Genomic DNA, 16,378 nt, shown 5'->3' with positions numbered 1-16,378 from the left:
GGGATCAATATTCCCTTTTTTAAATATTTATATATAATTTCCACTCAATCCCACTGGTAAAAAAATACCATCTTTCCTTCACTGTACATCAGTATGGCCTTAGCTAAAAATTAATTATCCACATACAAGTAGATCTGTTTACAGACTCTGCATCTAGTTTCGTTAGTATATTTATCTTGATGCCATCTACACACTGTTTTACTTAGCCTGTCAGCATAACGTCTGTATCTGATAGAGTTGACCTTCAAATCTGTTCTTCAAGACTCTCCTGGTTCTTGTCTTTTTGTATGTGCTTATAAATTGTAGAAGGTGCTTGCCCATTTTTATCAAAATAATCATACCAACCTACAAATAAGCACCCTCCTGGAATTCCAATTTAGGTTTGTACTAAATCAATATCAGTGATGTCATACAATGTTGAGTCTTCTAATGAATGAAAATTTTATACTCCTCCATTTATTTAGGATTTTAATTGATTTAAAGAGTGTTTGGTACTTATCTGTATAGAAGCCCTGCACATTTTTCATTACATTTTCGACTATGTTTTTGAGACTTTTGATGCTATTGAAAATATGATTTTCTAAAAGGTCATTTGCTAGTAAACAGAAATAAAATTAATTTGATATCAGTTTTGTATCCAGTGATATTCCTGAATTGCAATCCTTTACTGTATGTCGTTTGGAATATGCTTCATAGATAACCTCGTCATTTATGAATAGTGAGAATCATAGGCCTTCCTTTTCAATACTCAAATGTTTTATTTCTTTCTCTTGCTTTATTGCACTGGCTAAGACCTCTAATACATATATTGAGTAGAGTGGTGTTACTGTTGGTGATAGAGGGAAGGGTTTTAAATATTTCACCATAAACTGTTACAAATTCCATAAGTTCTTTGTGGGCATTTTTTGTCAAATTAAAGAATTTTTCTTCCATGGGTTATTTATTAAATTTTTTTATCACGAATGGATATTGAATTTAACCAAATATAATTTCTGTGTAAATTTATTTAAGAATTATAGAATATAAATAAATGTAATGTTTACATACATTTAAAAAGTAAATTTTTTTTTCAATTTTCTCTGCTAAATTCTACCATTTTTTTTTAATTTGGGGAGATAGTTGGAACCATTTATTATTAGATGTTCTAAAAAAAGACCACATGCATAGAAAACAAAAATATTTTAAGTCATCACCATTCAACTGATTTTTAAATATTTATGCTCAGTTATTTTACTAAATACACATTTTAATTAAGTTGCAAGTTAGATCAAGTCTCTACTTATTTTAATTTTGTGTATTTAAGGCATTAATGCAGATTTAACTATTGCAGGAAAGTTGGTTAACTCACCGGTCATATTGCAGTAGAGAAGAGATGGTCCCAGTGGACCACTTCCATCTGAATCTATGTAGTAAAACCCTGAGGTGTTTCCTTTATGTTTATAGGCTTCACATGACTGCTCATAGATAGCTGTAGGGGAAAAAATGTCTCATCATAAATAAAATAGTACGAAATGAATATCTGAAACTTCAATTTGGGCACAGAATTCTCCAATTATTATTGAAATTGTTTAAATTATTGAAATGTAACATGCACAACACTGCCAAGAGAAAAGGTAAAATTTATACTTTAAAACCCAGTTCATTTTTTAATTCTTTTTAAATGAATATGGATGAAAGTGGTATGAAAGGAAAAAAAAAGCCAAAAATGGGAGTATTTCATGGAAATGAAAATTTAGCTGATTTTTATATTAGAAAGAACAAGGAAAGAGGAAGCAGGTGTTTAAGTGTTAAGAACTTTAATGTGACATCACATGCCACCCATTTTGGAGTTCGTAATTCCAATATCATCTTGACATCCTGCACTTCTGAAGCACAATAGAGGGACTGCCTAATAATCTATTGCTACCCAATAGTTATGCAGCAGAAACATATTAAATAATGTTGAAACTCTATTCCAGTCTCACATAAAATTCACTATAGGTAAAAACAATTTTTCACAGAATAGATATGATTCACCAAGTTCCTCATCAATAATTCTAAAACTAACCGACTAAAGAAAACTTCTCTAATGCTCTGCAGTAAGAATTCAAGATAATTAAAATTCAAAGCAGAAGAAATATTTATGTGAAATATGCCCCCAAGTGGTCTCAATGTGGTTTGATTCATAATTTTTTTTATTTTACAAGTACATATTTGCCATGTACAAGTTTTGATATTAGCTCCTATATGATACATACCTCTTACTGAATGTTTGACCAAGTGTACCAAAAACTTCTGTTAAGCATTTTATCCTGTGAAACTTGAAATAAAAAAAAAAATCCCTTGGACATCCTTTCCTGAATCTAATTTAAGTTTTTTAATATTATATTAATTAGTGCTTAGGCAACATGAAACATTGTAGCTGATTTGTTTAATGTTAAAAATTTTTAAACAATCATAGAAATGTACTTCCTTGTTTCTATATAGTCTGAGATTTTTTGTCCTTATTGTAGATGGAAATATAAAGAGGGATTGTTAGTTATACATGCATTTTGTGCACTGCAGTGGGTGCGTAAAAATGGTCAAGTATTTCAATTATTATTGTTATTATTTGATACCAGGGATTGAACCAAGGGTGCTCACTGAGCCAAATTCCCAGCCCTTTTTAGTTTTTATTTTGAGACAGGATCTTGCTAAGTTGCTTAGGGCCTCACTAAATTGCCTAGGCTGGCTTTGAACTTTGTGATCCTCCTGCCTCAGCCTCTTAAGTGGAGTTGCTGGTATTAGAGGCATGTGCCACTGCACCCAGCTGGTTAAACATTTCTATATGCAGATAAATATGTTCATCAGTGCTTTGGAAGAAAACATTTATGTTGCAGGATTAAAGTTGGCAGAATTTACGCATGACTCTGGGATGGAGACACACATTGGAAAAGACACATGATTGGATGAGGGTAATTAAAGGACTTTTGCTTTATATGCATTGCTTGACATTTTATAGCATGACTGCTTAATGTATTGTTTCCTAATAATACCTTTTAAAAGTCTCCATCTCTGCCTCTACACTATAACCATGTCTGTCAATCTGCCCCTATCTCTCAGGATGGTTATTAACAGCAACAACAACAACAAAAAATTCAGTTCCATTTGGGCAATCTGCTCAAAAGCCTAATAAATTATTTATTGAATCAAATTGTGGGCCCTGGATGAAAATACCTTTTTATTTATCATTTAATTTTATTCCTCTGAGCTATTTGTGTTTATATTATATTCAGTCATTGATAGAAATTAAAAGTGAATGGTCAATTTAAATATATTTAATAGCTTTCAGGATTGAGTTAGTTACTATAATGGGGTTGGTGAAAGATCTAAAAAATGCACTGTCCCTTAAGGTGCACTGTCCCTTCACCAGATGGGTGACATGACTCAAGTAACCTGCCTCTGGTGACAAGTGAGTTGAAGCTGTTATCACCAGGAAACACTCTTCATAAAATGTAAAAGACTGAGGCTCCTTAATGACATGCTGCATGGGGGGGGGGGGGCGCAGGAGGTCCTGCTGAGCATACCCTTCCAGCCCCAAATCAAGGCTCCTCAGGGTCCTCTGTAGAGTGCCAAGGCCTGGGAGCCCAGGATTCCAAACTGTACTCCAGCAGGAATACAAAGTATTGTGCCGAGTTGTAGTTGTAGATCCAATGTGGTGAGGTCTAACTCTGCATCTAACACCTGCCTTGAGCCAAGACTATAGAAGGTAGTACTAGGAGTTAACTTGCTCATAAACTCAATAATAATACAAAAAAGGGGGCGGGGGGAATGAGCATTTTTGTCACCCTATTATATGTACTGAACAAACAGACAACAAAATCACCCAGGTCTTACAAGATGTGCAAGCATTACATCAGAAAAATAGAGTTTATAACACAAGGAAAGGGTATTGCTCATGATCCCAGCTCTACAACATGAGTTCAGGTACCTCCATCCTCACTCTGCTTTGGGTGAATTTATTAATATCTCTATTATAGGAGTTATACTACTTCCTACCTATCAGGGTGATAATCAGAATTAAATGAGCTAAGGTTTATATAATACAAGATCAATACTTTGCATTTAGAAAGTATTCAATGACAGTAACTGCTGTGATTCATATAATAATTACCCCATTTATCTTCATCACCCTCATTAAACAGGGAGGCACAAATATTTAAGTATTACCTAGTGTTATAGACTGTGAGTTTGGAGCCCTCTTCCCCCAGAAACATATGCTGAAACATACTCCCCCATTGTAGGTACTTGGTGGTAAAGACTTTGGAAGGTGACTGGGTCACCAGGGTGGAAGCTTCATGAGGCAGATCCCTCATCCTTCCTAAATGTGAGGATACAGGGAAAGGATGTCAAGAAGCAAGCTCTCACATACACCAAATCTGAGGCCCTTTGGTCTTGGATTTCTAGCTACCAAAACTGTAATACTGTCTTATAAATGTCCCAATGCACTAAGACAGATGGTTTCTACTTGAGATCTGCACCCCTGTGCCAAAGCCACACTGCCCTAGTCCATCCATTACTGTTTTCTGAGAATCTTCTTGTTTATTAGTATGAACAGTAAGAATCTGGTAATGGATCATGTGTCCACTCAAACTGTGTCTTAAGGGTAGAGTCGAACACTGGCCTGAATCAAGTAGCAGAGCCAGACGATCACCCTCTCTGCATTTTAGTTTGCTTTCTGTCCTCGGATCTCTTGTTTCCTGTACATGTTTTCATTTTCCGCCATCTTCCCCTTCTCATTTCTGTTTTAGATATTTCTACCAACTACCTTGACTACTTAAGGAAGTGGGGTGCAGATTTAAAATAAACTAGAAACCCCTGGGTGCTCAAAGTCAGGACTGTTTCTTCCACGACCACCTTGCACAACAGAGACCCACGTACAAACAGCAATGAAAGGGAGATGGAGAGGGATGTCACCACAGGGGCAAGATCGGGAAGGTGAACTCGGCTTACAGGTATGGCAGGTGGCTCCCGTGTAACCCGTGTTGGTACAGTTACAATGGAAGACGCTCCAGGACTGAGAACAGGCGCCACCGTGCTCGCAGTAGTTGGGCAAACACCTAGGAGAAGGCGAAGAAACAACCACCATTTGTAATTTTTGATATCATAAAGTCTTGATCATTTATACTCGTGGTCATGAGAAAGAGAGGTGTCGACCCCCACAGGAAGAGTAAGGTTGACATGACCAATGGTGATTCAGTCTGGTGTGAAGGTAATTGAATCACAGAACTAAAACCTTGGGTCATTAAATTCATCCGGTTCCCGCCCATTCCCAGGTACTGTGACTGCTTAATCTTCCACTTTGTCTCACTACATCAGCGCCCTTTATTTTCCCTAAGTGACACAATATGAGTTCGATGTATATTCGGGGATATCAAAAGCTTATGTGACACAGTATTTTGTCACACTGAATTACTACATTGAACATTTACAGGAAGAAGGAATAAAGAAAAGGCGAGGAAACAAGGAAGTGGGAGGGAGACCATCTGTGCACTTGGCCTGGGATCCAGGAGGGGCCAAGGATGTGCAGTAGAGATGCACGGATTCCAAGCAGTGCAGAGGCCCTGAATGGAACTCACGGGGGCTCCCAGGTTATTTTAAAATTTCAAGAGAAGTAACTGGCACGCTCAACGTCTGTCAAGCACAGTGTGACTTACTAGCGTGAAGTCGCTCAGCTCCATAATACATTCCTTTTCATCACAACCTGTCTTTGAGAAGCTGGATTTTAATAATTGATTTTAAAAAGCAAGTACCATGTGAAATCTACATGGAACAAAAAAAAATGGAGATAGCAGCATTTGATCTGATTCCAAGCTTTAGAAAGATGGTGCAGGTCCACAATCCAATTACTAAATAAGTGTGTTTTATGATGAAAGAAATCATTTTTTGCAAATGATGTGGATCACTTTTTCTTTTAAAATAAATTGTATTCTGTATATTTAAAGTAAACAACATGACATTAGACATAAAGATAGTAAAAAGGTCATTATAGGGAAGCAAATTAGTTCGTGCCTCATCTCACTGAGCTACCCAAGTTGTTTGATTCGTTTTTGTTTTTGTGGCAAAAGTAGCTAAAAATCTACTCATTTAGCATGAACCCCTAATATGGCACGATTTTGTTACCTATAGCCCTCTTGTTGTCCATTAGTTCTCATTTTTTCAAAGTGTTACTATGCTGTTAGGACAAAAATATTTATTAAGTCATGTAGAGCTAAAACACTTTTAAGTCAAAGCATTAGGTTAGGAAAACAGAAAAATTACAGACACCGGGGACACCAGGGAGGAAAGAGTTGGGGGAACTACTGTCATCAGCTCAAATAGCCCTAGGTTGGCTTTAATATTCCACCCTGTGTCCCAGTTTTACCTGTTAGATAGGTTTCTTATTGATGGTACATCCCTGACTTCCATTTCCTTAGAGCATGTATTTTGGAAAACTCTCCATTGTAAATTACCCCTTTCCCTTCTTATTTTTTGGTAGTGGGGAGTGAACCCAAGGGCACTTAAGCACTGAGCCACATCCCAGCACTTTGTACTTTTTTTATTTTGAGACAAGGTCTCACTAAGTTTCTTAGATCCTAAGTTGCTGGGGCTGGCTTTGAACTTGTGATCCTCCTGCCTCAGCCTCCCCAACAACTAGGATTACAAGTGTGTGCCACCTTGCCTGGCCCTTTACCCTTTTAGATAGAAAACTTCTGTTTTCTTGCAAGTTTTAAAACCCAAGACTGACTGTCTTACTGGAGGACCTGGGAGTCATCCCTTTGAAATGCAAACATCAGGAAGGCTAGAGCCCTTATTTCCCAGTCTCTACAGGAGACCAACTTCCATTAGCACCACTTAGCAAATAGGCCAGCCTAACTCCATCGAGTTGTTTGGAACTATGACACTTTTTAAATAAAGTATCAGGGATGTCTTTTGACTTATAGGCATTATAAAATAATTACAGCCACATCAATGTTCATAACAGCTCAATTCACAATAGCCAAACTGTGGAACCAACCTAGATGCCCTTCAACAGATGAACAGATAAAGAAACTCTGGTATATATACACAATGGAATATTACTAAGCTTTAAAAGAGAATAAAATTATGGCATTTACAGGTAAATGGATAGAGTTGGAGAGTATCATTCTAAGTGAAGTGAACCAATTCCAAAATACCAAAGGCCAAATGTTCTCTCTGATAAGTGGATGCTGATCCATAATGGGGGTAGACATGGGGAGAACGGAGAAAATTTGACTGGGCAAAGGGGAGGGAGGGTCAAGGGGACATGGGAATAGGAAAGATGGTGGAAGGAGATGAACATCATTACCCTAGGTACATGTATGACTGCTCATGTGGTGCGGTGCTACATCGTGTGCAGTCAGAGAAATGGAAAGTTGTGCTCCATTTGGGTACAATGGATAGAAATGCATTCTGCTGTCATGTAAAACTAATTAGAACAAAAATTTTTTAAAAAACAAATTTTAAAAAATTACTGAGAGAAGTAAAACCCTGTGAACAAAGAAATTTGGGGACTTCTGGTGTCCCTTCAAACAGCCCAGAACAGGTAGATAATTGATGGCTTTTCAAATTGAGAATAAATGATACTTTGAGACCCAGACTTTTAATGTTCTCATACACTTTAAATTTAAAAATAAATAAACTATAAAAACTGCCAAGAATATATTCATGATGGGATTTTTGCCATTTCCTTTATAAAAACTAAGGATGGGAGTTTCATATTTTGCTTATAAGATTTTTGCAATTTTAACTGAACATCATGTTATTGATGTTTCCTGATGATAAAAAATAGAAGTTCAATGTACAGAAAGGAAACAATAAGAAGAAAAATCACTTTTACTATATAGAAACTACCACTACAAATATAAACATATATAAAATATATACAAATATATATATATATATATATATATATATATATATATATATATATATATATATAATCATGAGTAAAGTCATGCTATTTTACAATCTGTTTGTTGAAGATCCAAAAATAAATAATGGATATATTCCCATGCCCATTAATTTTATATATATATTAACATTTTATAGATTTTCAGGAGTATATTCAAAGACTGTATCATAATTTATTTAATTTTTAAGTATTTCAAATCAATGAAAAAGGCTTTAAAATATTAAAACAGTAACAATCCTACTTGGTAATCAAATCAGAAAAGGACAGAGCAGATCACACTTTATGGACCACAAATCTTGTTTGAAAAAGGGACAGATATAAGTGGCTTTGCCTCGAATCCAAAGGAAGGTATCTTTAATTATCGTAATATATATGCTACTTCAATGTGATCTGCTTACAAAAAACTGACTGAATCCACTTTTCTTTATTCTTGCTAGACAGACCAGACTTTTCAATGCAATGTGAAAGACTAAATTTCGAATTTTATTTAAATTCATTATATGGTAATGTTTGCATGCCGGTAACCTAGGGCAATTCGCAGTGAATGTTCTAAACAATTGTGTTTTACACTTTTCTTCTCGGTAGGCACTCAAATACAAAGTCAGACAATCCATCAACCCATTTTCTCAGACTTCTAAATCTTTCTCCTGGACATTTCCATCATTACTTTCATTGCTTGTGAATTCAAGGAGTGCATACATCAACATACCCAAACCTGAAGTGACAGCAAAGATTTTGATTTAAATGGATTCCCTGTCCATTATGAGTTAAATTTCAAAGGACTTTCATTTGATGTAAAGTTTGGCTGGGACTAATGATATCAAATCAAATCTGTACAATGTTATCCCATTTAAGGACGTTAAATAGTAACAGTTATCTACAGACATTAGAATAATGACTAGCAACAGAATTCCATTCTAATAATCTTCTTCAAAACTATATTTGACAAGAACTAACAACCCTACTGCCCCTGTCCACCTACTCCCCAAGCAACCTCCCAAAATAGCCACACCTGTAGTACTGCAGGAGAGAAAATGATACCCTAATCTTTAAACCCACTAGAAGAACATGTGAGCTGAGGCAGAGGGAAGAAGCCAGTCTTATGGGGCTCTGTGGAGATGAGAGGGAAAGTAGAGGCTATAGGTAGAGACTCCAGCCTGGAGGGAGAGAGTACAATGGAGGCTCAAGACCAGAGCCCAAGGACTGGGCAGTGGAGGTGAACTGGAAGGGTAACCTGGTGGTGGTCGAGGGGCTGAGGCTAGGAAAGCCAGGAGGAGGGTGCTGGGCTGTGAAGTCACTGACACACAGAAACCTTCAGGTCTCTGCAGCCTGGGTGTCATTTGAGACCCAGACACACTCCACACTCTCTGCCTCTCTTGGCTCAGAGAGGCACAGGCTGTGCTGGCAGGTGAGATGGTAACCTTCCCAACCTGGTGCTATCTTAGAAAGTTGATACCAAAAGACATACTTAACGCATGTGAATGACTTAGTGAGCATTTATGCCCCAATACTTGTCAACCCTGTCCCAGCCCCATCTGGGTGTCTGTCCCGGAAATGGGAAGCAGAGCAACAGCTGCCGGGCATTTTTGTCCTCACCACTCCATCACCCAGAATCCCTAGACTTACCATGATCTTCGTGAGATCCACAGACCAAGGGGAGGGCTGCTAGATGACAGAGTGCATCTGAATGACCATGTGTGAAAGACGCATAAGTGTATTAATGACCTTGTAAGTGTGTGAGTGTGGGACCGCATAGGTGTATGTGAATGTGTGCGTGTGTAAGCATGCACAAGTAGTTGTACAAATGCATGTAATGATGACCTATGAGTATGTGAGGAGCTTTTGGATAGGTGAGTGAGCACATAAGTGTGTGCATGTGTGAGAAAGACTGCGTGCAAGCTGATGTTAGTGTATCCGTGTGCAGGGAATGTGCACACACGTGTGCGCATGCCTGTTTGTATGCATTCCTTTATGTGCAGGTCTGAACCTGCTTAAAGTCAGCCATATTAAAAAAAGAAAGGACTGCATTAAGTTCCTGTCAGATTTTTAATATGCTAGTAATGTTACTGCTTGCTTTTTATTATAATGGATTAAAACATTCAGTGATATGTTTATTATGCTTGGATGAAATATGCACCCCCATAAGTGCTAACATGGCCTCTATAGGCTGCATGGCAAACACTTCAGGCACACTCTGCTGGCTCTGGGGCTGGACTCTGCCTTTTCTTAGCCATGTCATCCTAGCCCACTTCTCTGTCATCTATTTTTATATTTACGCAAAACAAATACTATTAGAAGTAGGTTATAATGGGGCTGGGTTGTGGCTCAGCAGTAGAGCACTCACCTAGCATGTGAGGGGCCCTGGGTTCAATCCTCAGCACCACATAAAAATAAATAAAATAAAGGTGTTGTGTCCAACTACAACTAAAAAATAAATATTAAAAAAAAAAAAGAAATAGGTTTTAAGGATTTTAGGAGGACTGATTTAAATATTCATTTATGTTAAGTCTATAAACTTTTACAAATCTGTACTGGGTGTGATATTCCAATGAACTCAATAACTGAAATTAACAGCTGTGATTATAAAGCATGGCTAGTAAGACGATCACATATGCCACGGTTGCCCACGCCTACCACAGTTTTTAACCATTCTTAGCTGCTAAATATTCCTATAAAAATTGCTTGTCTTCTATAATTAACTCCTGCCTTGCCGTGTCCCCCCTGGTGCTTCTGTGAACCTCCAGGCCATCCTTGCACTGTGATAAGCACCATGGTCCTGAGCTTTCTAGAGGAGGGGTTCCTCTCATGTTCCTGTAGAGAAGATGGTAACAGGTTGTGAAAGGTGGAAATTAGCACAGGCACCAGTGAGTTTCCCCGCTTCCGAAATACAAAACTGTCAGGGTAGCAAAAGCCAGCTAGACAATTAACCACACAGGTCTCTGATTTATTGGCACCTGATGATCCATTTTACTTTCCAGATGCCCTAAACTATTGAATTTAATGACATAGTTTTGATATGATTATATCCATCTAAAATGATAGCAGCCTTCACATTATCTTTTGTAAATTGGTAACGTGTACATAGAAATAACATGGTCTCATGTCTTATATCTAAATTTTATCATTTGAAATATGACATACAAAGCAAAAGTTCTATTTTTCTGATTTCTAATGTAAATACAATCCAATTCCTGTGGAAGAGATGAAAGGAAGAGAATAAATGTTCATTTTACACATACATTTTAATCTGCTACCATAAGTTTAAACAAGCCACAATAAAGGAGTGAGACCATTCTTACCTATCTGAGATACCACACGAGTCTATCTGAAGGTCACTGAAGTTCCCAAGGGATCCCTGCTGAACTGAAATCAGATCCACCATCTCATTGCTGATAGAAATAAGTCTCATACATCCTTGAAATCCACCAACGGGGCTTGTACATTTGGATCCAAAGCTTTTGTCAGGACAACCTGATGAAACCAAATCAGAGTATAACCAAGAAAGACACACTGTAATGAATCCAGAGTCAGGATCATAGAATAGTAAGTTTAAAAAAATAATAAAATAAAAGACGTTTGTCTATGTTCTGCATCCAAGGAGGCAAGCAAACTCACTGCAGTCATTGTTAGTTTGATATGAATTATAACTTGTGATTTATACAGAGAATTTTTTCTTGATGTCCAGAGGATTCACAGGAAGACCCAGCACTATCATAACTATGAACAAGTATACTAGCTCAATCCAAATTGTAGAAATATACATGTTAGCTCCAGAATCCTAAGCAAGCCAGCCAGCAGTATTAAATTATATATAACTTCGACATGGGAACTTAGTCTTTTAGACTGCAAAACTAAGAGCATAAAGGATGAATATGTGTACTGCAGATAAAAAGAGATAAGTTGATAATGATGAACTGTTTCTCTATTTAAAGTTAACTATCTGAAAAAGGAGATATTCTGACCTGAAATAAAAGTACCAACTACTTATTTAATTAACTACTTTATTTTCCTATGTGTGTAAGAGCCATATTAACATGCATTTAAATAAATGCAAATAGTTCAATTTAAAAAATACTATTTGATTTTATTTATTCTTGGCCTCATAAGAAACTGTTCCCCTTATACTGATTTTTTTCTAAGATTTAAGTTTGTTCTAATTATGGAAATAATAAAGAAATTTAAATTAATGATTATTGTCTGAATTTAATGATGTTCTAAATGTTTACCCAAGTGAAATGAATAATTTTATGGTGAAATAAATAATATGATGAAGTGAAATAAATAATATTATGCTTATATATATTATTAATTTTTCTTTGCTATTATGGCTGTCAACCACTATTACAATTTCAAAGAAAGAGAAATTAAGAACCAGTAACTTCTAATTCCTATATAATCTGTGATAGTTCTCTACCTGGGAATGTCCATTAAAATGAAAGGTTTGACTGAGGATATTTTTCTTAACACTTTGTTTTTCCAACAAAATATATTTACAAAGGCCAGTATTATTATTTAATGCTATTAGCAGGCATATTGAAATATTCTATTTTAACCCAATGGAGACTTTGAAGTTTCAAATTTAATATATCAGAAATATGTAATCAAAGCTGTTGAAGTATTAATTTATTCTACATGGTAATAAGCACATTTCTAGTACTTAAAAATCCTCTATACTATAGGATGGGGTTACCATAGTCTTGATATGCTTTCTAGATGAATTATTAACCAATTAAAAATGTCAGGATAAAAAACTGAAAGGATAATGGTTCTATAATATTTGGTGGCAACTATCCTATGTCAGAAATATAAACAGCTCTGCTAATCTCCTTTTCCCCAGGTGGTGTTTCCTGACACCTCTCAAACTATTTCAGAATAAAATAAATTGTGCCACATGCCCATAGGAAACAAAACTAAGCAAACTCAGATTCACAAGGAAAGGTCATGAAACCATGAAGCAGCACAAGGTCAGACCATGGGGCACTTCATTTTCCCAGTTACCATGTTCAATAAGCAAGCAATTCTTAGAACAAAGAAGGGCTCAACCAGTTAGTCTCAGTAGCTCTAAGAGGCAGGCATGAGTTAATATAATGTTCTGCACTGAGCCCATTTGAGATGGAAGTTCTAAAATAGGAAGATTTCTGGAGAACACTTAATGCTGAATTAATGGATGGATCCATTACCAGAGGCAGTCAGCATGTTAAACACCTCTGAGGATGACAGATGAATTATCGCTGGATACCACTGTACCAGAAGTGAGATGTCGAATTCGACTTCATGGCAGTGTCACCTGGTCATTGAACGGATAACGGTTTCCTTATATAAGGGAGGAGGAATGTGAGAATTCACAGTTTCAGCATCCCCAGGTTGAGTTGTGTGGTATGTTATGCACAGCATAAAGATTCCATAGGGGAATTCACAGAAATTAGACACCCATCCGTCCTCCATCTGGAGAACCCAGATTTAAAATTAGTAATTTATAAATAATAAAAGTTGAGCACAGTGCACCGCAATGCAGTCTGACTTTCTGAAGAGCACTTGTTGGAGGGAAAAAAGTCAAAAAGTACAGAGTCGTGGAGGAACGGTGAAAGTTTTGTGTGGCACACCTAGAGTGCTGCTGTCTCAGGGGCAGTCAGTCCTCTTTCCCAGTGTGACAGTCACTCCTGAGACTGGCAGAGAACAGAGATTGAGCCCAGTCTGCAGGAACAACCTGACCCTTTGCAGCAGGCACCACAACCAGGTTAGACTGACTGCATTCTGATAAGACAGCTGGAAATTTGCAGTTGAATTCAGGGAGAAGAAGGATTGACGAATTGATGGGAAGTGTCTCCCAGCATGGCTTTTTTTTTTTTCTTCTTGAAGATCAACTGGCCGAAGAACCACCTACCTAAAAACCACTTTGCACCTTTAGATAAAACAGACCCTGGCAGTGAAAGGGACTCTTGACCACAAAAAGCAAAACGTTTTCTATAGCAACTGACTGACACAGTTTGCCCAGGACTTCAGGGAAGGACACAGGACTTTCAGCTAAAATGTGGAAAAGTTGGTCACCTCATGGCCAGTACCACCCACACAATCAGGGTCTCTGTGCTGGTCCTGCAATTTAGGGAATGCTGCCCTACCTTCTTAAAAGCATGACTTTGCTTATGGTCCTGGAGGCCTCCCAGGGAAAGGTGATGTGTCCACTTGGAACCCTCTCCTCTGAATATCCCAGAATTCAGGGTTTCTGGCCCCCAAAACATTAAATGGACTTTCAGGAGAATGGACCTTCTTAACCAGGCTCTGAAGCACAAGCCCTGGAAATTCTAGGGTAGCCTGGATTTTTCAGGGCATGTTCAAAAGGGTTGGAGTTGGGATATTACAGTGGAAGTTTCCACAGTATATCTTTTAAGAACATCTTAATAGATGTAAAATTATAATGAACATGAATTTGGAAACAAATTCCAAATTCAGAAGAGTACTTTCTTGGGGAGATCAAAGGATAAGCTCCTAGAGGGACAGACATTATTAATGATCTACTCTTTCTTAAGTAGAGGTATGCATGTGAAGATGCATACTTCAAAATGTTACTAGAATTCCTTAAAATGCATACGTGATTGAAGAAACTGAATGTGGGATATCCAGGAATCCTCTGTAGGTCTTTGCAACTCTTTGATAAAACTATCCAAAATATTTTTTAAATATAACACTGTATAACATGAATCATAGTAAAAAGAAAAATTACAAAGTGAATGTGATATATTTCACTATAAAATATTACAGTATGAATAAAAGCCGCCACTAGAGAAAAAAACTTGTAAACAAAATAGGCTAAATATTGCTAAATCTGAACATGAGGGATATAAACTTCTTTAAGAATGATGATTCTATTTTCATGATTTATAAACATTTTATCCCATCTTCTATTTTTTATTTTGTATCATTTAACAATATGTCTTTCTTCTTATCTCTTTTAGTACTTGTAAATCTTTTCCTTTGAAATGAAAGCTCTTATTTGAGCTGTTCTATACATCTCACTATCGATTAAAAGAATATGTTCCTATGGATTGCCATTAAATCAATCATACATTCTGAAATAACCTGGTTCAGAAATGAACAAATCTTAGTAAAGGAGACAATTGCATCTTTTAAGATTGTGGTCCAATGCTGCCTTTGTGGATTGTGTACAGGTTTTTAAATGTTTGTTCTTTTATTTGCTTTTAAGTTCTGATGACTTGATTCACGGGTTACGTACTCATTGTCAATTCTTACAAAATAATTTGTATTTCAGTGGTGAATAATGAAACCTCAGCTACTTCCCCCAAATTAAAAAATGAGTCAAACAGAAGCAACTATTCCAATGAAAGGTAAAAATACCAAACAATGATAATATAAGAAACACCCCTTGTCATAATTAGACCAAAGTTTTAGCCACTAACAGTTTTAAAACTGCATTTCTGATGGCAAAGAACATTTTTCTAATTTCCCAGTAATAAAAATTCATTTACATTTCTCCAGTTTCTTTTTCCAAGCTTTTAATTCAAACATCCATGGGGCAGGTAAACACTTTATGTGTTCTTGTCCTCTACAGAAGATGGCCTGGTGTTGAAGGCCAAGGTCCCAATTTCAACAAATGTATCAGTGTGCTATTACTTAGTAAGAAGAAGAGGTTGCTATGGCTAATTAATTGAAATCATTTGTCCATTGGCATCATATTGCCCTTCTGCATTGGGCAGTGGGAAAGCAATAAGGATGCTTAGAGGCGCTAAGAGGTACATGATCAGGAAAACACTGCAATAAAATCAACCCATAAAGCCAGAAGAAAACATATAAGGGCCATTTAACATTAGGAAAATATAACAAGCTATGAAGGTAAGAACCGAAGAAGGTGGCCTACTTCAAATAAATCTCATCATAGAAATTGTAAACAGCAGTAAGTCCACTTTGTAGCAGCGTACTTCAGATTATAATTTGTCATCTTGATCCACTCATTCTAAAGAAAGTGAGAAATTATTCCTCGGTGTGAACATTGGTTAAAGCATGAAGGCTTCGGCAAGACACAAGAGTCAGAAATACAAATACAGCCCAACTGCCCAAAAGGCCTCACCCCTTTTCTTACCTCCAAAATAATAGGTGCCCCCTGAATAAATCTGCTCAGGCCCCAGCAAAGGAGAAGCAGTGGTCACGTGGCCATCCACCACCACACTCAGGTGATTCCTTTTAGCAGATAAGGAGATGGAATGCCACTGTCCATCGTTCAATCCAGCACCTGGGGCAGGGGAACACAGGTGAAAGAGATGACGTAACAGAAGCACTACAGGAGGCTGGTTTTCAACAAGGATGCACACCGCACTGCAGCCACTGCAGTATTTACATCACTGTAGTCCCCTTTCTACTTCAAAGAAAGAAGAATGAAGAACCAGTAACTTCTTAATTGGTTTTAACCAATTTTTAATTGGTTAAAATAAA

The 16,378-nt window shown here is 37.0% G+C and overlaps 1 protein-coding gene across 1 annotated transcript in view; it reads right to left on the bottom strand.

Annotated features, from left to right (window-relative positions):
- CNTNAP4 (contactin associated protein family member 4) overlaps positions 1 to 16,378 on the bottom strand; it is a 242,231-nt gene that overhangs the window by 65,313 nt on the left and 160,540 nt on the right. Inside the window, exons 9-12 of the mRNA XM_081275674.1 lie at positions 16,029 to 16,178; positions 11,233 to 11,404; positions 4,972 to 5,078; positions 1,349 to 1,468 (exon numbers count right to left, since the gene is read on the bottom strand). Coding sequence (XP_081131800.1) covers positions 1,349 to 1,468; positions 4,972 to 5,078; positions 11,233 to 11,404; positions 16,029 to 16,178 — 549 coding nt within the window. The remainder of the gene's footprint in view (positions 1 to 1,348; positions 1,469 to 4,971; positions 5,079 to 11,232; positions 11,405 to 16,028; positions 16,179 to 16,378) is intronic.

This window comes from Spermophilus citellus (assembly GCF_964194105.1).
Source record: "Spermophilus citellus genome assembly, chromosome: 18".
Lineage (NCBI taxonomy): Eukaryota > Metazoa > Chordata > Mammalia > Rodentia > Sciuridae > Spermophilus > Spermophilus citellus.
Note: the sequence above shows the minus strand (reverse complement) of the source record. Positions and strands in the feature narration are given on the sequence as shown.